Below are 25,200 nucleotides of genomic sequence, written 5' to 3'. Positions count from 1 at the left end.
TTTAGTAAAAATACTTAAGCTTATAAAATTTGTTTAGATCTATGGCTGTCAAGATGACTCAGTGGGTAAAGGTACTTGCTGCCAAGCCCAGTGATCTGCACTGGGTCCCTGAATCTCACGTGGTGAGAGGAGAGCATCAACTCCTGCAGGTTGTCTCCTGATGTCTGTGAGTGCACATAGAATAAATGTAAGGATAAAGTAAAATTTGTTTAGATCTGCTTACATTTTTACTTACCAATCTGAATTAGTGAGCTGGTGGAAAAAAGTAAAAGTAATAATTTGATAGCATATTCTTATAATGTGCTATATAAGATTAAAAAAATAAGAACTTGGGGGATGGAGAGATGACTCAGTGGTTAAGAGCACTGGCTGCTCTTCCAGAGGACCCTGGTTCAATTTCCAGCACCCACACAGCTGCTCGGAACTGTCAATAATTCTAGTTTTAGAGGATCCGACACGACACTCTCACAAGGATATACACCAACACATACAAATAAACAAATCTTAAAAAAAAAAATAAGAGATTAACCGAAAAAATTGAATCTGTTTTTTAAGAGCCAGAAAGGCAAAGGGGCCTGGGCTACTCAGCCTCTCCTCTGCGGCCTTTGTGGCTAACTGCTGCTTTGCTCTACCCCTGGGTTCCCTGGGTTCTGCCTCTCCCTTCCCATATTGGGGCTTGAACCCAGGACCCTCCTGTGGGCTAGCTGAGTGCTCTTACCACTAAGAGTAAGTCTTAGCCACCCTCACTTTGTTTAGTTTACACTTAATTTTTAATCAGTTTTGCTGAATTGCTCAGGCTAGCCTCGAACTTTTGGCCTTTCTATGTCAGCCTCCATTTGGTCTGCCTTCTTCAGCTGACTGAATGTCACACCACATTCAGTCTAGATTGGTTTCAGGTAACATGGCACAGTGGTGGTATAGTCAGATGATTTGGAGGAAATTGATACATTGTTTTGAAAGTGTCTTAAGTTTGTAAGACACAGTTTTTCAAACACCTCCTAGAACCCCTCAGAGGTAGAAGTGGGGTCCTGGGATCCTGGACTATTTATTGTCAGAGAGTAGTTAGCCCCTCTCTCCTTCAATCAGCTGGCTCCTCTGTTTGTCTCCTTTAAAAAGTGTACTTAGTGACATATACTCATTGTACATGGCAATGAGCTTCAAAAGACATTCAAGTGCTTTGACCATACTCACCCTCCTGGTCTTTCTCTGTCCCACCTCCTGTGATTCCCGTTCATTCTCCCAGTTGGTTTCCCTTCTGTTCCATGTCCTACATAAATACATGATTTTATGTGTCTGTATAAAACTTAGCATCCACAAAAGCGATAAAACATGGTTGTTTGTCTTTCTGAGACTGATTATTTTACTTAATATGATGATCTTTAGTTATGTACATTAATAAGCAGAATTTGACTTACATTTCAGCTTCTCAGAGGAATTTTGTTTGAAGAAAGGGCTCCTTGCCTTAAAACATCAATTTTGAAAACTACTACTTTCAGAAAACAAGCCTCTTTGTCCTTGATTTCAAGTTCACCCCAGTTAAAGGCAGCCTCTTTCTGAGCCAGGAGAATGAAGTCACAAGGTGGCTGACTTCCTGCCCTTCCACAGTGTTCTCATGTTCCCGCACTGCTCTTCCACTTAGTGGAGCCATTGGGAATTCTCTGCTGTTGCTTCTTTTCTGTGGTGCTGGAGGTTGAATGCAGAGTCTCATTGCTACCGCTCACCTCTGAGAATCCCTTCTTTTTAATGATAAACAGCTATCAAATAGCTGTGTGACTGATAGTTTGAAATACCAATGATTCCTATTTGATTAGGAGATACTAGTTTATAACAGCTAAATAGTTTTGAATTTTGGAGATTTCTTTATAATCTCTTACAAATAAAGAGTTTTGTAGGAACACATTTTAAAATGGTCCTTTCATACGTACATGTTGTTCTACTTTGTTTTTATTCGTAACTCCTCTCACTGTACTGCCCCATCTCCCCCTCCAAAGAGTCTTCCCTTATGCTTCCCTGCTACACATATCCCACTACCTCCTCTTTCCTCCGTTCCCTTAAGAATTCTTTCTTCCTACTCATGCTTCCCTTTATACTTTCATGACACACCAACACCCTACCCTCTCTCTATGTGTATGCTATGTGTTTGTATATGTGTATATATGTGTGTATATATATACATATATATATATACAGACACACGTGTACACACAAAACATGACACACCAACACCCCTACCCTCTCTATATGTGTATGGTATGTGTTTGTATATGTGTATATATATGTGTGTATGTATATACATATATATATATATATATACAGACACACGTGTACACACAAAACATGACACACCAACACCCCTACCCTCTCTATATGTGTATGGTATGTGTTTGTATATGTGTGTATATATATGTGTGTGTATATATGCATATATATATATAGACACACGTGTACACACAAAACATGACACACCAACACCCCTACCCTCTCTATATGTGTATGGTATGTGTTTGTATATGTGTATATATATATATGTGTGTGTGTGTATATATATACATATATATATATACAGACACACGTGTACACACAAAACATGACACACTAACACCCCTACCCTCTCTATATGTGTATGGTATGTTTGTATATGTATATATATATGTGTGTATATATATATATATACACAGACACACGTGTACACATAAAACATGACACACCAACACCCCTACCCTCTCTATATGTGTATGGTATGTGTTTGTATATGTGTATATATATATACACACACACATATATACACACACACACACACACACACGTACACACAAAACTTTAAATTTTGATTCTACATATGAGAGAAAATATGCAGTATTTGTAACTCTGGCTTATTTCACATTATTTAACATAATGACCTCCATATCTGTACAATTTCTTGCAAATGTCATGATTTCATTTTTTCAGATTTATTTATATTTTATATGTATTGGTGTTTTGCCTACATGGATATCTGTGCTAGATCCTCTGGAACTGAACAGAAGGTCTTGAGCTACCATGTGGGTGCTGGGAATTGAATTTGAGTCCGCTGAAAGAGCAGTCAGTACTCTTAACCACTGAGCCATCTCCAGCCCATGATTTATTTATTTTTTTTAGATTTATTTATTTATGATGTATACAGTGTTCTGCCTGCATGTATGCCAGGTCTCATTACAGATGGTTGTGAGGCACCGTGTGGTTGCTGGGAATTGAACTCAGGACCTCTGAAAAAGCAGCCAGTGCTCTTAACCTCTGAGCCATCTCTCCAGCCCCCATGATTTAATTTTTAAGAGTGGAGATTTGGACTGTTAATGCCATGTATAACTAAACTGATGCTCTTTGTTAGTTTGTATCTGAGTGATCAGATGTAGACGGTCTTACCACCGTCTACATCAGGGCATACAGCTCTGGTTCCTGAAAATTGCTGTCAGCACACCTTCTTGTAAGACCTTTGAAGTGGACTCCTTTTCCTTCAGCTATGACAGGGGTAATGCTAGAATATGCAGATCACTTGAAATTCTGGTGGCAGATAAGTGTAACCGCTAATTGTATTTACTTGAATTGGGTTTAGATTTCAGAAACACATGTACACACCTTTAATCCCAGTACTCGGGAAGCAGAGGCGGGCAGATCTCTTAGAATTCAAGGACAGTTTGGTCTACAGAGCAAGTTCCAGGACAGCCAGGGCTATGTAGAGAAACTCTGTCTTGAAAAACAAAAATAAAATAAGATAAAATGAAATAAAAAAATTTAAAAGTTTATTGAACTGTAATTCACATACCATGAGATCCACCATTTCAAATATAAAATTCAATGATTTTCAAGAGTTTACATGTTGATGATTCAGTATCAATATTGTGAGTTGCAGCAATTATTGACTATAGTGATATGCTCTGACCCAGTAGTTCTGGAACTACTTTCCTATTCCTGGCAATTCAAGTTAATTGATAGTGATTACCTGCTTCCATACTGACTTCTTGTTTGGACTGTCAATCAAACATGAACGAGAGGTCAGCCAGAGCAGCTTAGCTGAGAAAATGTTAGATTGAAGACACTGAGGACTTTGCCTTGTCTAGAGTTTTGGAGACTTTTTTCATAATGAAGTTGTTACTGGCGGGGGGGGGGGGGGGGGGGGGGGGGGGGGGGGGGGGGGACGACACGACACGGGACAGGACCCAGTATTGCTAGTAAGGAGACCACAGGTATGCAGGTATAGGTAGGGAGCAGGAACAGAAATGTTAGCAGGGGTCTGATACAATATGGTTAACACTAGACTGGGAAATAAATAGAAGAGGTGATTTATAATGCAGAATGATATTACATCACGTGTACAAGCCGGTGTCCTGGGATCCAGAACAGCCTGAGTAAAATCGTGACAGTACATCAGGTGTTCCTGGAATGACTGTCATTTCCTAAGGATGGGGAGAAGGAAGAAGATGGCAGGAGATGAAGCAGGAAGGGAGGTTGGGCCGGAGAGTGAAGGGAACTGCATAGGCCTTAAGGGCTTCAACTCTGTTCTTTGAGCATTTGAGCCCAGACAGGCGAGTAGGAGGAAGACCTAGTTGGTGGGTTGAATTTCGTATACATGCCACTGTGGCTGCCTTTACATTTCCTTCCATGTTAGCAGACTGTTACTTTACACTGGCAATAGTACTTCCATAGCAGTTTCCTTCTCAATTCCTTCTACCGTCTAGCTGACTGAAAGATTCAAACGAACACACTTGGATTTGACCCCTAAGTATCACATAGTATTCAACATGTTTGCTTGGAGACAGACATTTATTTAGATTCTTAGAACCTTCCTGATTCACAGTGTAAATCTGTATAACTGACCTATGCCACAGCTTAATGTAAGTGCATATAATAACATCATTTTGTTAAAACCGTAGTCACTCATTTTAAATTTATTCCAATGTAGGTGGTTGGAGTTGTGCTTCACACATTTCAGCCGCTCAGCAGCGTTTTATCTGCCAGCTAAGCTTGTACTTGATTGCACCATGGAAATGCTACTAAAGAGACTTGTTGAGCACAAAAGTGGACTTGAAGAGCCAGAAGCCACTGTTTTCCAATGAAGGATTCCAGTTTTAAGCCTCAGTGCTTTTAAATCACCACTGAGATACAGCCCCCCCACCCCAATCAAAATGGCAAGCAGACGAAAATCAACAACACCTTGCATGGTCCTTGCCAGTGAGCAGGATCCAGATCTTGAGTTGATATCAGATTTGGATGAAGGTCCTCCTGTCCTCACACCAGTAGAGAATGCTAGAGCAGAGAGTATCTCCAGTGATGAAGAAGTTCACGAATCTGTGGATTCTGACAATCAGCAAAATAAAAAAGTGGAAGGGGGCTATGAATGTAAATACTGTACTTTTCAAACTCCAGATCTAAATATGTTTACTTTCCATGTAGATTCAGAACATCCTAATGTTGTACTGAATTCATCCTATGTTTGTGTTGAATGCAACTTTCTTACCAAAAGGTATGATGCACTTTCTGAGCATAATCTGAAATACCACCCAGGAGAAGAAAATTTCAAGCTGACTATGGTGAAACGAAATAACCAGACAATCTTTGAACAAACAATAAATGATCTGACTTTTGATGGTAGTTTTGTTAAAGAGGAGAATACAGAACAAGGAGAATCCATAGATGTTTCTTCTTCGGGAATCTCCATCAGTAAAACTCCCATCATGAAAATGATGAAAAATAAGGTAGAAAACAAACGGATTACAGTCCACCATAACTCAGCCGAGGACACTCCCGAAGAGAAAGAGAATGGAGTAAAAGTAAGCCGGGAAGAAAATGTAGAAAGTGCGAGTTCTTCAGCCTCAGAATCCAATACAAGTACTTCCACCATTAGCAGAGTGCACCCCAATCCTGGCAGCACAGTAGTGACGCCCTCAGCTGTTCTTCCTGGATTAGCCCAGGTCATCACTGCAGTGTCTGCTCAGCAGAACTCCAACTTGGTCCCTAAAGTCTTAATCCCTGTTAACAGCATTCCTACCTACAATGCTGCCTTGGATAACAATCCCCTTCTACTCAGTACCTACAACAAATTCCCTTATCCTACAATGTCAGAAATTACAGTTCTTTCTGCTCAAGCAAAATATACAGAGGAACAGATCAAGATCTGGTTTTCAGCCCAACGTTTAAAGCATGGTGTTAGTTGGACTCCTGAAGAAGTGGAGGAGGCAAGGAGGAAACAATTCAATGGAACAGTACATACTGTACCTCAGACCATAACTGTAATTCCTACACACATTTCCACGGGGAATAATGGGTTACCGTCTATTTTACAGACATGCCAAATAGTTGGTCAGCCAGGTCTGGTCCTTACCCAAGTAGCTGGAACAAACACCTTGCCAGTAACAGCACCTATTGCCCTGACAGTGGCAGGTGTTCCAAATCAAACAAATGTACAGAAGAGCCAAGTACCTGCTGCTCAGCCTGCTACAGAGACAAAAGCAGCCACAGCGGCAGTTCCATCATCGCCAAGTGTCAGACCTGAAGCTGCACTAGTGAACCCAGATTCATTTGGTATTCGGGCCAAAAAGACGAAAGAACAGCTGGCAGAACTGAAAGTTAGCTATCTTAAAAACCAGTTTCCCCACGACTCAGAAATCATCAGGCTTATGAAAATCACAGGCCTTACCAAAGGCGAGATTAAAAAGTGGTTTAGTGATACGAGGTACAACCAGAGAAATTCAAAGAGTAATCAGTGCTTACATCTCAGTAATGACTCCTCTGCCACTATCATCATAGACTCCAGCGATGAAACCCCAGAGCCCCCAGCCGCAGTCACTTCACAGCAGAAACAATCCTGGAACGCCTTTCCCGACTTTGCTCCCCAGAAGTTTAAAGAGAAAACCGCAGAGCAACTTCGTGTCCTTCAGGCAAGTTTTCTCAACAGTTCTGTGCTTACGGATGAAGAATTAAATAGGTTAAGAGCACAAACCAAACTTACTAGACGAGAAATTGATGCTTGGTTTACAGAGAAGAATAAAACAAAAGCTTTAAAGGAGGAGAAAAAAGAAATAGATGAAAGTAATGTCGGTAGTTCCAAAGAAGAACCTGGAGAAAGTTCTCCTGGAGATGAAGCAGTTGCACCTAAGTCAGGAGGTACAGGCAAGGTATGTAAGAAAACCCCGGAGCAGCTGCACATGCTTAAAAGTGCATTTGTCCGAACCCAGTGGCCATCAGCAGAAGAGTATGACAAATTGGCTGAAGAAAGTGGCCTTGCCAGAACAGACATAGTTAGTTGGTTTGGGGACACCCGTTATGCTTGGAAGAATGGAAACTTAAAATGGTACTACTACTATCAAAGCTCCAATTCAAGTAGTTTGAATGGTCTGTCTTCCCTTAGGAAAAGAGGGAGAGGCAGGCCGAAAGGACGGGGCAGAGGCAGACCACGTGGGAGGCCTAGAGGAGGCAAAAGAATGAACACCTGGGACAGGGTACCATCACTCATAAAGTTTAAAACTGGAACGGCAATACTTAAGGATTATTACCTGAAGCACAAATTTCTTAATGAGCAAGACCTTGATGAACTTGTCAACAGATCACACATGGGCTATGAGCAGGTCAGAGAGTGGTTTGCAGAAAGACAGAGAAGATCTGAGTTAGGTATAGAATTATTTGAGGAAAATGAAGAGGAAGATGAAGTTATTGATGATCAGGAAGAAGATGAAGAAGAAACAGATGATAGTGACACTTGGGAACCCCCACGACATGTGAAACGGAAGCTTTCTAAATCGGATGACTGAAATGTAAGTGTTTAGCCTTTGTATTCATCATCAGTCATGTGCATGTTTTAACAGCCACCTTATTGGTTCAGTCATCTTCACCTGTGTGTGTGGTGTACGTGTGTGTGTGTGTGTGTGTGTGTGTGTGTGTGTGTACGTGTACATGTGCATGCCTGTGCGTGCGTGCGTGCGTGCGTGCATGTGTGTGTGTGTGTGTAGACCAGAGTCTTCCTCTTGCTCTCCACCATATATTTTTGGACAGCATCTCTCTCTGAACCTGGAGCTCACTGACTTAGCAATACTGTGGCCAGGGAGCTCTAAAAGCTCCAGGGCTCCACCTCTCTCTACACTGCACCAGGAATACAGGTGTGCACTGCTGGCCATGGCTCTTACTGGGGTTCTCAGATCTGAACTCGGGTTCTGATGTTTTCATAAAAGTACTCTAGTGACCCAAGCCACCTCCCTATCCCTCATCTTCACGTCTACTAATTTTTTTCTAAAACTTCTTTTTCCTAATAAGAGGACCAGGTGCCACTAGTCATGACATGTATATTGTGACATGTAGCTTGACAATTGTATTACTCAGGTTTTAATGTCTTAATGTCCCTTTAATTATTTATTTTTCATACAGAATGTTTTAGTTTGTTTTAAAGGAAAGTAAAAAGGGGATGGGAACAAACACTAAAGATAATAAAAGTATTTCTTATAACCTTCTCTCTACTAATGCTTCATTTTTGCCCGTGTAAGGAAACAGTTCAGAAACAAAGTTGAAAAGGACAGGTATGCTGAAGGGAGAGATTAGGAGCACAAGGACAGATGGGTTCTAGAAAACCTAAATCAAAGGAGACACTTTTTTCTCCATTGTTGTTCCCCAAAACGTCATCAGACTTTCAGCTAGAGTGTAAGATTCATGCACTCAGTATCTCTTTCTGCTAAAAGACAAAGGCCTGTCCTAGGTCCTGTGTAAACTCCTGTGCGCTTAGGTGGCATCTGTTTTTGAGCAGCCACAATATAAATTCTTCGGTATAAAGATCAAAAGTCAGATAACAGATCTGATATTTGATATAAATTAACTCAGTCCCAAAATATCTATAAGTGCTATGTTTGGTTAGAAAAATTAAATTTCCTGCTGGATGTAGCTCCATATTCCTATAATCCTAACATTAAGAAACTGAGTCAGGAGGAGTTCAAGTTTGAGGCTAGCCTGGGCTTATAGCAAGACCCTCTCTTAAAGCGATATAAAATCTCTGTAGTGTTTCTTAAAAGTGCAAACAAATATAACTTAAATTTGAAAAGTTTTGGCATGTTTCTTCATAGATTATAGATTAAATTAAAAATGTACTGTAGTTGCAAGCAGTTACCTGAAGTTAGGACTTCAATTCTTTCCACTTAAGTTTCCCATCCTGGGGGTTGAACTAGGGGACTGTTCATGCTAGGCCAGCACTCTCCAACTAAGCTACATTCTCAGCCAGGGACCTCAGTTCTTTATTCTTGTGGAATTCAAGAACATCGTTTTATTCTTTTCTGTTCTTTGTTTTGGGAGTATTCCAGAATAAAAGCACACTGTTTTGAAAACAATGTAGTTGTCATGAAATGCTTGTGTTTGTCTCTCTGTAGCTCAAATAGCGTCTTGTCAGAAATTACTGTAGCGTTCTCAAACACTGAGGGAGGAAAGGAAGCACAGACTTCATTTTGTATATGAGCATAGTTACTTATTTCCTCTCTAACACACTTGTATGCTCTCTTATTCTACACAGTATTTCCTTAGTCCTCGAGTGGCATCTTCCTGGTTTGTTTATTTTAGCAATTATTTATAGAGACTTTAATAAAGGCTGCACACTAGTCTTACTCATTAACAGTTCTTTCTCCAGCTTTCTTCTCACTAACATTAAGACAGAAAGTCAGATGAGCTGAAGCCCCACTGACTTACATCAGCAGTGTAAGTCTCATTGCTGGCCCTAGAGTATGGTATCATCATTTTAAGTCACAAGAAGCTCCAGAGTTTTGTAGCATTATCCTGAAATCCAGCCCTCCACATCTTCGTGTCAGAAGACTTCAAGACAGGCTTTGTTCTGACCCAGATACATAAAATATTTGTAACAGGCTTTATTTTTTTTATTGCTAAACACAAAAATGTGTACTCAGCCAAGATTAAATCAGCAAATTTGTTGCTGCAGTGAATTGTTGTTGCAGACTTTGCAGTCATTTTCTGGGGAGTTGTAATTTTCTAAAAATAGGTGAACTTTTCCATACAGTTTGCTTCAGTGATAGAATAACATGGTTACAGATACTGATTATTATACAAGTCCCATGAAGCCCTTTTTTTCAAAAGTTTACATTGTATGTGGCCTATGTATCCTTTGCTCCTAAAACACAAAGAGAGCAGGGCCGGGAAAGTGGGTCAGTGGGTAAAGTGTTTTCCTGAGTTCAGACTCCCAGCACCCATCCATCTCCAGGTGCAGTCCCTGGCCCTTGTAACTCCAGCACTTAGGAGAGGGGGTGCAGAATGGCGAGTCCATGGAGCTCACTGGCCAGCCAAGGGGGCTGAATCAGAGCTCTGCTGGCTTTCCTGAGAGAGCCTGTCTCTGAAACTAAGGTGAAAAGCAGCTGAGGGACACCCGACACCTACCAATGGCTGGCACGTGTGCGTGAGGCGTGTGCACCGACCCCCACATGAACATGTGCACAGCATACATCCCATATACACAACTTAAGAAATACTTGGAAATCTAAAATTATAAAACACATTAATTAGCATGTTACAATATTTAACAAAATAATATTCACTTACCAAAGTATTCAGCATAGGTTTCCTCTTAAACATTTTTTTTTTTTTTGGTTTTTCGAGACAGGGTTTCTCTGCGTAGCTTTGCGCCTTTCCTGGAGCTAACTTGGTAGCCCAGGCTGGCCTCGAACTCACAGAGATCCACCTGGCTCTGCCTCCCGAGTGCTGGGATTAAAGGCGTGCGCCACCACCGCCCGGCCAACCTCTTAAACATTTTATTTAAATATGGTTCAACTTATGAAAATACTTGCCTGAACCTTCCCAAAATAGGGAAAGCCACAGAAGACAGGTACAAAAATAATTCCTCTTTTACAATCCAGAACTCATTGTTCAATATGAACTTTGATAAACACACAAAGGAATATGATAAAAAAGATACTGCAGAACATAATATATATATATATATATATATATATATATATATATATATATATTCACATGCTAGTCTTGTGTACAAGTGGAAATACTATAGGTCTTTAGATTTCATGTTGCAAATACTGACAATAAAATATCTTCCTACTAATAATTTTATAAATGATTAGAGAAAGGTGTCTGTCTAACAGCAAATGTGGCACATGAAGAACACACACATGGTTTACACACACTGCACTGTGAGGTGTGTGTGGTAGGTGATCTCACTGGGAAAGAGAATGCAGAATGTATTTGTGGCTAACTGGCTATTTTTATTCTAAAGGCAAAAATTAAAATACGGCTATCTTTAAAGTTTCAGGGTTTTGTTTTTTGTTGTTGTTGTTTTTCTTTTATAGCTACTTAAAATTCTGAAGGAGAATAAGTTCTTCAACTCAAGATGTCTGAATTACTGTGAATGGGCCCAATCCTTGATGACACTGAAAATGCTTTGGGCATACATACTCTCAAAACCGGATCCAATGTCCAAAAGAAATGGAACTTGATGTTGTGCCAAAGTCAACCTGCTGCAGTTGGGGGAAGTTCTGCAATGTAAATAGAGCTAATTAAAAACAACTTGTAAAAAGTGAAACTTTAATACAGTACATTTTTATTCTGGTAGGATGGAAACTTTGTGAATCTTTGACTTTCTAAGGGGTTAATGACCACTAGAGCTTGTCCTCAATCACTTTCAGGCCAGCCTACAGCTGTGTAAGGTAAGGCCGCATTGCCTGTTTTCTTTGACATGTGAATAAGCTTCCAGCTTTGAGTGACCAAACAGTTTTCAGAGTAAAAGTTCTTAGAAATGGGAGGGGAACCAAACCCTAATTTACTTCTGTGTCTTATTTATCAGGTCCTACACCAAAATTAAAAGTGTACATGGGCTTACACAGTTTGTAGTGTAAAAGCAGCCTGTATGTATTATGTTGGAACAGGAAGACTTGCTGGCCTTCATGACTGGACCCTCCACTAAACACTCAGATAAACCACTGTTGCCACTGCAGTCCTGTGTGACTGCTCTTTGTCAGAATCTGCCTGAAGATACTACCCCACAGGGAAAAAGAATTTACTGGGGAGAAACTCCAAACATTGTTCCAAACATGTGGAACAGTCCCACAGTAAATACATGCAGTGCGTTCTCACAGGCATGGGGATCAAATGGGGAGAAACTCCAAATACTGTTCCAAACATGTGGAACAGTCCCACAGGAAATACATGCAGTGTGTTCTCACAGGCGTTGGAATCAGGAACATCAGACAGACTCAGGTCAGATTCTGCAAGGTTATCTTTTCATGGAATTCTACCTTGTGTAACAGTTCCAGTGAACAGAGAAAAATAATTCTGAGCTGATCCTAATGAGTTAAAAATGAGCTTTTTATGTAAGAATCGGAGGCAGGGGGTGTTAACAGTGACTGCTGTATACAAGACGGGGCTCCTACTGACTTGTGATTAAAGACTGGTGCTGCCATTCGTGTTGGAAAGGACCCTTTCTTTTGTAATCATAGGACCACTTTTCAAAATGTGCTTTCCTCACAGAACAAATTTTCAGTTTAATTAGATTTGGACTTTAAAATTTTTTTTCAATGATCATGTGTAGTAGGTTTGGCCAGTTTGTTTTCTAATTTAATGAATAATAAATACTAAGCTCTTGGTTAAATGTTCATCAGTTAATGAAACTGTTATGAAAAAGCCTTGAATATGCATGCTGCTTTCATTTTTATAAGCTTTTTATTTTTTAACTATAGCTTTATTAGCAATTCCCAAATGCTGCAATTTGCTGATTTCTTCACTCAGACAGCTGGCTTTGTGGGTGGCTTTTTTCATACTACTGTTAACTTTTTTAAAAAAGTGATGTAAAGACTGTAACAATTGAATGCACTAAGCTGTTTTTCTTTTACATATCTAAAATCTTCTTTAAATACTCTGTATTATAATGATTAAATTGCTCCCTTTTTAAAACCATTGCTAATGTGGTCTGAGTTTTATTTGACAGTAATTTCTATGTTCTCAAAATCCAGTCCTTAAACTGTCAAGGATTGAAGATGAAGGATTTGAATATATTTACATCATGTTTCCTTTGTGCTATGCTAACTTTGTATAGCTGCAAGTAACTCCGTGGTTTCCCATCTCTTTGGCAGGCTGGATGAGAGTCTGCTCTGATGTCTGCTAGCTTTTAAATACACTTATTTGACAGCGCAAAAGAACCTTTCTTTCCTGGTTGACTATGTTCTTGCATACAAAATAAAAGTTAGCAGTAATAAGCAAATTTGAGTGATTTTTTTTCCTATTTTATTAACCCAGCTTTTTTAAAAATGTGAATTTACATAGAATTTGCTATTATAATTTTAAATGTACAGTTTAATGGCACTAAATTATATTCACAATATTACACAACTATCACTGTTATTTCCAAAACCTTTTCATCACCCCATACAGAGATTTGTAACCATTAAGCAATAACTCCACATCCTCAGCTCCTGGTAACCTCTGCTCTACTTCCTGCTCTATGAATTTGCCTACGCTTGATATTTCAAGTGAGTGGAAATACACAGGTTTTCTTTCTGTGTCTGGCTTATTCCCCTTGGCATAATATTTTCAAGGCCAGCCATGTTGTGACATATATCATAACATTCCCTTTTGATGGCTGAATAATAAATAGTTCATTGTGCACTAATTTTTGGCTATCCTCTCATCTATTGATGGGCACTTGGGTTGTTTCTGCCTTCAGGTTATTATGAATAATGTTGCAATGAACTCTGGCTTGTGAGTCTCTGAGTCCCTGTTTTCAGTTCTTTGGGTATACAGTTTGGAGTAGTACTCTGAATTGTATGATAAATTCTGTACTTAATTTTTTAAAGAAAAAAATTAAGTTCATTCCAGACTGGTCTCCAACTCATTGCATTGCTCAGGCTGGCTTGGAACCCACAATCCTATTGTTTCCTCATTTTGAGTGCTGGGGTTACAGGAGTGTGCCACCACACCTAGCATTATATCTGCTTAACTTTTAAGGTATCACCAACTCATTTACACAGGGTCAAAATGTTTTTCCCAGCACCTTAAGCATTTCACATATCACCAGCAATGTAGATGGGGTCTACTTTCTCACATCTTTTCCAATACCTTTTACTTTCAGTCATTAAAAGTATTATTATATAGTCAACATGAGGTAGGGAACAAAATGATAGTCACCTTGGATGCGAAGTGTATCATTGTGGTTTTGATGGGCATTTCCATAGAGACACCATCTTTTCATGTGGTGACAACCACTTGTATACCTTTTTTGGTAAATGTCTGTTCAAGTCCTTTGTCCAGTTTTTAATTGGATTACTCTTTTGTTGTTGAGTTCTAGAAATACTTTGTATAATGTGGATGTTACAGTCTTACCTGAGATAGTTTGCAAATATAGCCAATCCTCATTATTTGTGGATTCTGTATACGCAAATACTCCTACTCATTAAAATTTATTTGCAAACCCCAACTCAAAACTCAGTGCACATGTGTGACTCTTCTTCTATGTGCATAGAAATAGCAAAACATTTGAGTTGTCTGTAAGCACATTCCCAGCTGAGGTCAGCTAGGTGGCATTCAACTCTCCTAATGCAAAGGAACAGCCTGTTTTGCAATGTAGTGTTATCTTTAGTATTTTTGTGCTTTTTGCCGGTGATTTCATGGTTTAAAGTAATTCCCAAATGTAATGCTGGAGTGCTGCCTAGTAAATGAAGTGAGTCTGCCTTGTGCCACGTGGAGAAATGCTTGCTAGCTGAGCTTCATTTCAGTGGAAGCTCCATGCTGCTAGCCGTTAATTCAGTGTTAATTAATTGATAGTGTATGTTAACTAGGGTGCCTTTAAACAGAAACACCTACAGCAAGTTTAGGAATTGATTGATGAAAATCTGGAAGGGCCAGAAGCTTGTATTTTGTTTTTCTGGTTTGTTTTTTTGAAACAGTGTCTCCTGTAGCCCAGGCTGGCTTTCAACTTACTGCATAGCTAAGGATGATTTGAATTTTTGATCTTCCTTCCCCCCACTTTTCAAGTTCTGGATTCAAGGCATGTATCACTACATCTTGTTCAGTATTTTCTTTTAAGATTTATTTTTATTAATTTTTAATTATGTCTGTGTAGGTATGTCTGTGTGGGTGTGCACACACTAGTGCAGGTGCTCTAGGAGGTCAGAGGCATTAGATTTCCTGGAGGTGGAGTTACAGGCAGTTGTGGGTACTGGGAATTGAAGAGCAGTACATGCTGTTAACTGCTGAGCCAACTCTCCCCTATTCAGTAATTCTAATGTGCTTTTGTGGAACATAACCATTGAAAATAATGAGAATTGGTTGTAATTTTCCCATTGTGTTGGGTTTTATTTTCATTTTATTGGTAATGCACAAATTTTAAATTTTTATGAGTCTCATTTTCAATTTCTTATTATTGCTTATGCTTTTAGTGTCATGTTTAAAAGCCAGTGTTAATCCATATATTTTTTCTTAAGTGTTTTGTGTATTTAGGTTCTTAAACTATTTCTAGTTAGTTTTGTGTATGGTATGGAGTAAGGTGTCCAACTCCACCATCTTTTTTCCTTAAAAAATTAAAGCATATAAAACAAATGGCTTTTATTATGACACTCTCTTATTCATTTATTTGTTTATCCAGTGGACACATTGGTGCGTGTAGAGAGGTCAGAGGACACCTCTCAGGATCCAGTTCTCTCCTTACACTCTGTGGGTCCCAAAGGCTGAACTCCAGCAGTCAGCCTTGGCAGCAAGCGCCTTTTTCAGTAGAACCATCTCGCCTGCCCCATTGTGACATTTCCATATACATCTCTCATTATACCTTGCTCCTATTTGTCCACCTCTCATACTTCTCCACTTCTTTCGGGACCTCCCCCCGCCCCACAATCCCTTTTCTCTTTCCGTGTCACATAGATATTTAAATCTACATTTCACATCAGAGACAATAAATGGTATTTGTGTTTTCCCGTATCCTCTCGTGTTCTCTTTCCTCTCCCTTTAGATCTCCTCCTTCCCACTGGAGGTCCCTCCCACTTTCATGCCATATATGGATTTGTATTTAAAGCTAGATTCTGCTTCTGAGAGAGACATGGAATATTTGTTTGAGCCTAACTTGTTTTGGCTAACGTGAAGATCTCCATTTCTACCTATTTTCCTGAAAAATGACAGAATTTTGTTCTTCTCTACAGCTGAGTAGATATGTCACAGTTTTAATGGTTCATCTATCCATGGCCATCCAGGCTGGTTGTGTAACTTGGCTACTGTGAATGGAGCAGCAATAAACATTGGTGTTGTGTGGTATGTTAACTTAAGTTCTCTAGGTATGTACCCAGGAATGGTTTGTGGCAGTTAATATATTTTTAAAAACCAATCTCTCTCCCTGTATCTCTCTCTCTCCCCCCTCCCTCTGTGTGTGTGTGTGTGTGTGTGTGTGTGTGTGTGTGTGTGTGTGTAAGTGAAGGTGTGCACATGCCATGGCATGCATGTGCCGAGGACAACTCTTCAGAGTTGTTCTTTGCTGGATTTGTGGAGCCCAGGGACCAAGCGTGGGTTGTCAGTCTGTGCATAGCAAGCACATCTACCATTGAGTCATCTAGCAGACCGTACAATTCAGTGTTTTAAGGAACTTCCTTAATGGTTTCTTTCCCCACCAGCAATATAAAAAAGGGTCTCGGGTTGGGGATTTAGCTCAGTGGTAGAGCACTTGCCTAGCAAGCACAAAGCCCTGGGTTCGGTCCTCAGCTCCAAAAAAAAAAAAAAAAAAAAAAAAAAAAAAAAAAAAAAAAAAAAAAGAAAGAAAAGAAAAGAAAAGGGTCTCTTTCCCTACATCTTCACAAGTGTGTTGCTTTTTCTTTCTTTCAAAGAAAATTATTTACTTGTGTGTATACTTCAGGCATCTTCCTCAATTGTCCTTCCTTCCTTCCTTCCTTCCTTCCTTCCTTCCTTCCTCCCTCCCTCCCTCCCTCCCTCCCTCCCTCCCTCCCTCCCTTCCTTCCTTCCTTCCTTTCTTTTTTTAAACTATGTATGGGTGGCTTGGGCTTGGTAGTGCACACATTTAATCCTAGCACTCAGGAGCAGAGGCAGGCGAATCTTTAAGTTGGAGGCCTGCCTGGTCTATAAATCAAGCTCCAGGATAGTAAGGGCTATGCAGAGAAACCCTGCCATAAAAAACAAAACAAAATAAATCAATATGTGTGTTTTGCCTGCATCTGTGTAAATGCAACATGTCAATGCTTGGTGGCCCTGGAGGCCAATGGCCTGGAACTGGAATTATAAACAGTTGTCTTCTGTCATATGGGTTCTCTGTAAGAGTAGCCAGTGATCCTAATCATGGAACCATCACTCCAGTCCCTGTACTTTTATTGATAATAGCCTTTTTGGCAGAGATGAAATGGAATCTTAATGTTTTTATTTACATTTATCTGATAAGTAAAGATGTTTGTTTAGTTTTTGAAATCTTTATAGATTCTAGGTATTAATTCTCTATCAGATGTATGGTTTGCAAAGATTTTCTCCCATTCTGTAGGCTGTCTTTCATTCTGCTGATGGTTTTCTTGTGCCATGCAGAACTTTTTATCTCTGTGCAATCCCATCTGTCAGTTCTTGAGATTACGGCCTTTGATACTGGAGTTCTTTTGTTTGTTTGTTTTTCAAGATGGGGCTTCTCTGTAACAGCCCTGGCTGTCCTGGATCTCACTCTGTAGACCAGGCTAGCCTTGAACTCACAGAGATCTATTTGCTTCTGCCTCCCTAGTGTTGGCATTAAAGGTGTGCGCCACCACAGCTGGTTACTACTGGAATGCTTTGTAGAAAATTTGTGCCTATTTGTCTGTCTTGAACTTTTCTCTCTACAGTCTCAGAGTTTTAGATCTTTTGTGTGTATGTGTGTATTTGTTCATGTGTTGTATGTGTTTGTGTGTGGGGGGTGTCTTCCACAGTCACTCTCCACATTAAATTTTTTTTATTTTGGTTTTTCCTGCATATTAAAATTGTGCGTGCGAGCTGGAGAGATGGCTTAGAGGTTAAGAGCACTGACTGCTCTTCCAGAGGTCCTCAGTTCAATTCCCAGCAACCACATGGTGGCTCACAACCATCTATTAACAGTATCTGGTGCCCTCTTCTGGCCTGCAGACACATGTGCAGGCAGAATACTGTATACATAATAAATAAATCTTTTTAAAAAATCATGCATGCATAAGCTGCAGAGCACATGTGGAGGTCAAAGGACAACTTGCAGGCACCGATTCTCTTCTTCCACCATGTGGGTCCTGGGGATTGAACTCATGTCGGGTTTGGTAGCAAATGCCGTACTTGTTTGTGCCTTCTTGCCAGCCCTCCACCTTGGTTTTTGAGAAGGGTCTCAGTCAACCTCAAGTTCAGTACTTGGTCTCGATTGGCTGGCCAGCAAGCCCATGGACTCCTAGTTCTGCCTCCCCCATGCTGCGATACCAAGCCAGCGTCACTGTACCCAGTTTTTTTTTTTTTTAATTAATTCAATAAAAATATTTAACCTGGTGCTGGAGGTCAAACTTAGGTACTCATGCTTCAAAAGCATCTTACCAACTGAGCCATCTCCCCTGCCGCACATTTGAATGTGTGTGTGTCTGTGTCTGTGTGTCTGTGTGTGTCTGTCTCTGTCTGTGGGTGTGTACGACTGCAGAGTGAGAGAGGAATCTAATTCTTGTGCATGTAGACATCTAGTTTTCTTTGCTATTTCTAGCTTCTTTCTTTCTCAAATGATAATCTAGTCTCAGAACCATTTGTCAAAGCAACTATTTTCCCCTTTAAATGAACTTTGCACCCTTGTCAAAAATTAATTGGTTATATTCTTGAAGGCTTATTTTCTGGACTTTCAACTCTATCTTGTTAGTATATATTTCTGTCATTATGCTAGCCCTGCAACCACTTAGATTCTTGTAGATTTGTAATAAGTTTTGAAAACAGGAGTGTGAATCTAGCAACTGTCTTTTTTTATGATTTTGTTTGGGGGCTTGTAAGATGGCCCAGTGGACTAAGGTGCTTGCTGCTAGTCCTGACTACCTAAGTTTGATCCCCAGAGCCACACAGTGGAAAGAGAACCAACTCTTAGAAGTTGTTCTTTGACATCTATATATGCCCCCCCAACACACACAAATTAATAAATAAATTAAATTTTTTTTTCCTTGTGAGTTGGGGTTCTGTTTGGCTCCCTTTGCAATTCCATGTAAATTTGAGGATTGGCTTTTCCATTTTAAAGCAGATGGTTGAACATTTGATCAGATTATGTTGATTCTGTAGATTTCTTTGGGTAGCAGTAACATGCTAATGATGTTGGCTTCCTGTCTGCAAACAGAATATTTGCCATTCTATGTATTTGGTCTTACTAAATTTCTTTCAGTAATGTTTTATAGTTTTTAAAAAGTGTAAAAGTCTTTCACTTTTTGATTAAATTTATTCCTGTATATTTTAGTCTGTTAGATCTTGGTATTAATGGGATTGCTTTCCTTTTTAATTTAATTATTTTTATTTATGTGTGTGTATGTTTATCTGTGTGTGTGTAAATGTACCTGTGAGACTGGGTGCCCGCTGAACTACCCAGTGTGGGTGCTGGTAATTGAACTTGGATCCTTTGCAGCAGCAGTACATGATTATAACTGGTAAGTCATCTCTCCAGTCCCTGGAATTCCATAAGTTATTTTTGTTTGATGATATGGTTAAGTTGCAACTTACCCAGTTTATTTATTAGATCTCCCAGCTTTCATGTGGGTTCCTTAGATTTTTTTCTATACATAGGATCTCGTCATCTGTGAACAGATGTTCGTTTCAGTTTGGTGCCTTTTTTATATTCCTTGCCTCGTTACTTTTGCTGTAACCTCTAATACTGTGTTTGAAAACAGAACAGAGAGGTGTTGTAGACTATTTTCAGATGTGTTATGTTTGTTTATGCTGTGAAACATTTGTTTAGTGATGCAAAGGTGTGTTGCATTCTTTTATGTTGCATTTGTTTAACTCTGTGAGGTTGTGTTACTGTGCCTGTCTAAAACACCTGATTGGTCTAATAAAGAGCTGAACAGCCAATAGCTAGGTAGGAAAGGGATAAGCAGGGCTGCCAGGCAGAGAGAATAAATAGAAGTCTAAGGAAAAAAAGATAGAGGAGCAAAAAAGAAGGAGCGAGAAAAGAAGGAACCAACCATCCAACCACACAGCCAGACATGGAATAAGGAGGAAAGAAAAGATACACAGAAATAGAGAAAGGTAAAAGTCCAGAGGCAAAAGGTAAATGGGAAATTTTAAGTTAATAAAAGCCAGAAAGAAACAAGCCAAGCTAAGGCCAGGCATTCATAAGTAATAATAAGTCTCCGTGTGTATTTACTTGGGAGCTGGGTGGCAGGCCCCCCAAAGAGTAAAAGTGAAAGAGTGAAAAACAACAGTGAGGTGTTCTGTTTACAGCAGGCTGTACTTAAACCAGAACTTAGGGGTGGAAGCAAGAGGATGAGGTCAGATTGAATCCAGACCAAGTTCCAGGCATGCCTCGGTTATGGAAAGAAACACTGACTCAACAAAAACAAGGGAGGAGAAAGAACAGAGAGAAGGGGGAGGTTCTTGCAATGTGTTTTTACACAATAATGTTTAAATAAAATTTATTTTTAAATTAAGAAAGAAGAAATGAAGGGGAAAATAAAAGGCCAAAAATATCTCAGTCTTTGAGCATGTTGGAGCACTTTGACAAGTAGCCAGGCTTGGACGAAGCTAGGGGCCACCCAGACTAAGAGCTTAGTGTCCTGCTTTGTCTTTTCTGTGCACACATCTTGCTCTGAGCATATGCAGAGCTTTCTAAAGTCTCCCAAATGCACAAGAACTTTTCAATTTGCAAAGAATCTCCCCCATTCTTTTCTCTTAGGCCTTTGTGATGTTTTGTCTTGACTAGTCATCTGCCCCAAGATTTTAGAAGTTGGTAGTTTTTCTTTAACACTTTCAAACAACACCCACTGCTTTTTAGTCAAAATTCCAGGATATATAAAGTAAGTAGATGCTTTGTAAGTCCTTCAGCAGCCCCCTGACAGAACAGACATATCTAATAATTTGTAATGGGGGCTTTTTCTGCATTTTCTGGATCTAGGAGGTAGGGCTGCACACTGAGAACACAGACTAATTATTATTTGTCTCCTCCTAAAATAGAACTTACACTAGAGCAAGAATCTTTTATTTATATATATTATATTCATATAATGAATATGAATATGTTCACAAATATATGAATAATGTGTAAATATATGTATATATGAGCAATATTATATATATATGTATATAATTTGTCAATATGCATACCTCTGTGCAGGTACCTATGGAGGCCAGAAGAAGGCACCAGACACCCTGGAGCTAGAGTTAACAGGCGGCTGTGAGCTGCCTGGTGTGGGTGCTGGGAAGGGAACTCTGGTCCCCTCCAAGGACAGCAAGTACTCTTCAGGGCTGAGCCATCTCTCCAGCCCTGAGTGTATGGATCTTATCTGTCTTATTTACCACTGTATGCTCCATTCTGAAAACAGTACTTTTCTTACAGCATATAAACACAGATTTTAGTTGAATCAATGAGTGTACTACTATACAAATTCTTCAGAATATGAGAAATGTATGTTGGTAAATTATTCATGAGAATTAGTGGGATAGCATTCATGTCAGAAATAAAAGGAACAGTTTTTAGTAAAAGAAACAAACAAAAAGACCAGCAAGATGGCTTGTTGGATTAAGGCATTGGCCTCCAAACCTGATGACCTGAGTTTGACTCCTGGGAGCCACATGGCAGAGGGAGGAACTAACTCATGTAAGCTGTCTTCTGACTACTACATGGGCACTGTGGCATTTGCCCCCACCCAAATAAATAGATAAATGTAATTTTAAAAAAATTAAAGAAAAAAATGGAAAAGTGGAAAAAGAAATACTTACCATCTTCATAGAGCCAAAGGGGTAGCTCAAAGGAAAACTGCTTGGGTCAGAAAGGCAAAGAGATAGGTCTATCATGGAAGGCCCTTTTCTACATAAGTCCAGAAAGGCTCTGCTTCAGTCACTCTGCTCACGGTGACAGAAACAAGGGAGGAATGGGTTGTTCGGGCTCACGGTCTCAGAGGGGTTTCAGTTTGGTATCGCAAGGGCAGCATTTTAGCACAAATGTCTGAGTCGAGGGCTGCAGTGTATGGGGAAGCTTTGCATGTCTTGACAGACCAGGAGTGTAGACAAATTGCTAAATGGTCTTACTAAATAAAAACCCGGAGCCAGATATAGGGGTGAAAACCTGAGAGGTCAGAGAACTAGGAAAAGCCACAAGCTAACCTCGCCTCACCGACACCTCAGTCTCCAAAGAGACCTACTTTTCTTTTCTTTTCTTTCTTGCTTTCTTTTTTTTTTTTTTTTTTTTTTTTCGAGACAGGGTTTCTCTGCATAGTTTTGGTGCCTGTCCTGGATCTCGCTCTGTAGACCAGGCTAGGCTTGAACTCACAGAGATCCGTCTGGCTCTGGCCCCCTCCCCACCACTGCCCGGCTCAGAGAGACCTACTTCTTATATACCCACACCTATATGCCTTTCTGTTCTGCCATCTGATTTGCTCTCTCAGCTACATCACTTCCTCTTTCTGCCCAGCTCTGTTACTTCCTGTCTGTCTGTACAGACCTCCAGACCTCTATGGTTAGTGTTGGAATTTAAAGCATGTGCCACCACGCCTGGCTCTGTTCCCAGTGTGGCCTTGAATTCACAGAGCTCCAGACAGATCCCTGCCTTCTGAATGATAGGATTAAAGGTATGTGCTACCATTGCCTGACTTCTATGTTTAATATAGTGGCTGGCTTTTTCCTTTGATCCTCAGATAAACTTTATTGGGTTGCACAAATAAAATATCACCACACAGGAGGCCTTGCCAGGAACGAAAAGCAGATAGAACCTTCAGGGGCCTGCCCCCAGTGACCTACTTCCCATCAGGCCCCACTTCTACAGGCAGCCTTTCACACAAGCTGGGGATGAAATATTTAAAGTGTGAGCTGTGAGACACACTTCACATCCAAACCTTGATCCCAGCACAATATCAAAATATGTAACTAAATAACCTGCTTGTGTCCATGTTTATCATCTGTCCTCCCATGTTAGTATGGTCTCTACATGAGCACAGAGCTACACACATAGGCCCCCAGACACATGGAATGATGCAGAGAGTCCATACATGAATACTCTGTGGCAAGTGTAGTTTGGATTGATCCCCTCAACAGAAGTCAGGAATGACTGGGTGCCAGACACTGCTCACATAGAGGTGAGTGACCTAGTTAAGGCCTAAATGAGCTCATGGTCTACTGTGGGTGACTGACAAATGAACATTAGATTAAAAAAAAAGCCTCAACCCCAAACTTTGGAAATGCCAAGTGCCCTTGGACATGGTGTGTGAACCTAGACCGGGGCAATGGGGGCCAGGCTGAGGGGAGGGGAGGTCAGAAAAGGATTCTGGGAATCGGTCACATAGGTAAAGGGCACTGGGGTTGGGGTGGCTTCCTGATCAAAGGAGTGGTGAGTTGGTACCTGGTTAGGACAAGAGGGTTGCAAGAGGAGGGGCAGACTGAGGGCTGACTGTGGCAGGCCTGTTGAGAACAGCAGCTGGGGAGCAGGGCTCCCTTGAGATCGGCGTGCAGCGAGGGTAGGCTCACGGTCTAGGCTGGGGAGACGCTTCCGCAGGGAAACATTGGCTCTCCTCCCCAGACCACAGGCAGGATACCAACATGTGGCCACAGCTGAGAAGTACCTCTCCTGCCTTCCTCGGTGCCCCGCCTTCACCATCACCCCTCCATTCAGCAGGATGACTAAGCTGCTTTGGCCAAGGCCTGTCTGGGAGCTGAGTTTACAAGAGTGAAAAAGACAGCGTCTAACCTTCCCACTGTCTACAGTTTGTGGAATGCCACAGTGAGGGGAATAAGTGAGCAGAGTGTTGCCTGAAAAGGTGGCGGCTGCCTTGTGATGGGCAACTCAAACAGGCACCTCAATCAAAAATACGACTTTCATAGCTATTAAGCTGTAGAAACAGGTTTTTAAAAATCATAACCACTCAGTTTGATAGTTGTAGAAATCCCATTTACTCTCTAACATAGTGATCCAACCTGTGGCTCATGACACCGTTGACAAACAAGTATCTCCAAAAGTATTTACATTACGATTCATAACAGCAAAATTACAGTTCTGAAGTATCAATGAAAATAATTTTATGGTTGGGAGTCACCGCAACATGAGCAACTGTATTAAAGGGTCAACTGTATTAAAGGGTCAACTGTATTAAAGGGTCAACTGTATTAAAGGGTCAACTGTATTAAAGGGTCGACTGTATTAAAGGGTCGACTGTATTAAAGGGTCGACTGTATTAAAGGGTCGACTGTATTAAAGGGTCAACTGTATTAAAGGGTCGCAGCGTTAGGAGGGTTGAGAACACTGCTCTACCACCAAACACCTGCATTGTCTAAGTATACATAGATTTAACTGTTACAGTGTCCGATGCCCTCTTGTTTATTGGCTTACTGTCTTGGGCTTATCAAATGCCCCCAGACCTTGGCTCCTCAACTGCAATGGGGAATTCAAACTGTAGTATTGGCAAAGTCCTAATTCTAACTAGTTTGCTGTCCATCAGGCTTCCCAGTGTCCTAACAGCTACATTCTCACTTTCAGCTGGAATTCTATCATAGAACGAGGCAATGCTGGTAGACTCAAGCTGGGTAGAAGCTTGGATTGGCTGTTATATAGGATTTGGGTTCAGCTTTTCAGAGGAAAGAGAAGCAATCATTAGTCAATAAATACAGCTTTATTTGGTACACAAATCTGCCATGGCGGCAGGAGTAAAGTAATCAAGGAGGTTCTTAGTGGCAAAAGGTTGGAAACTACTAAGCCCAGGAATCTTGAGCCCTAAGAGCAGTGAACCATCACTTACCCACATGCAGACCTAAAGCAACTGGCTGCCTTCTCAGCACAAGCTCTAGCTCAGTTAGTTGTTGGGCAGGAGTCTAGAGCCAGCTGGCTTCAGAGCAGGGGGGGAAGACATTCCGGGACCAAATAACTTTCATAAAGAAAAGGCTAGAAGAAATCCCTGACGCCTGCCTTTTGCTCTGCTCTTACGCTGCTCCTGGGGCAGGGATTTTAAATGAACCCATGTCACCCTCTGGCCATCTGACAAGCTTTATAAGCCTTACTTTAATCAATACCCATTTTACACACTGGGTTGAACAGCTAGTAAAGCAAGGATC

At 40.5% G+C, this 25,200-nt stretch overlaps 1 protein-coding gene and 1 non-coding gene across 3 annotated transcripts in view; both read left to right on the top strand.

Moving 5' to 3' along the window:
- Nucleotides 1-25,200, top strand: part of Zhx1 (zinc fingers and homeoboxes 1) — a 48,961-nt gene that overhangs the window by 20,513 nt on the left and 3,248 nt on the right. The window contains exons 3-4 of one of the 2 annotated variants that reach the window (XM_028871890.2): nt 4,940-7,787; nt 11,316-12,920. In XM_028871890.2, the coding sequence (XP_028727723.1) occupies nt 5,163-7,784 (2,622 nt within the window). In that variant the 5' untranslated portion in view covers nt 4,940-5,162 and the 3' untranslated portion in view covers nt 7,785-7,787; nt 11,316-12,920. Of the gene's footprint in view, nt 1-4,939; nt 7,788-11,315; nt 12,921-25,200 lie in introns of those variants that run through there. The other variant, XM_037197795.1, reaches the window with a different exon arrangement.
- On the top strand, nt 10,791-10,914 carry LOC114694863. Its single transcript, XR_003734767.1, has one exon. It is a non-coding gene; the product is annotated as a small nucleolar RNA SNORA40 (small nucleolar RNA).

Source organism: Peromyscus leucopus, chromosome 20 (genome assembly GCF_004664715.2).
Source record: "Peromyscus leucopus breed LL Stock chromosome 20, UCI_PerLeu_2.1, whole genome shotgun sequence".
Taxonomy (NCBI): Eukaryota; Metazoa; Chordata; class Mammalia; order Rodentia; family Cricetidae; genus Peromyscus; species Peromyscus leucopus.
This window is presented reverse-complemented; position numbering and strand designations above follow the sequence as displayed.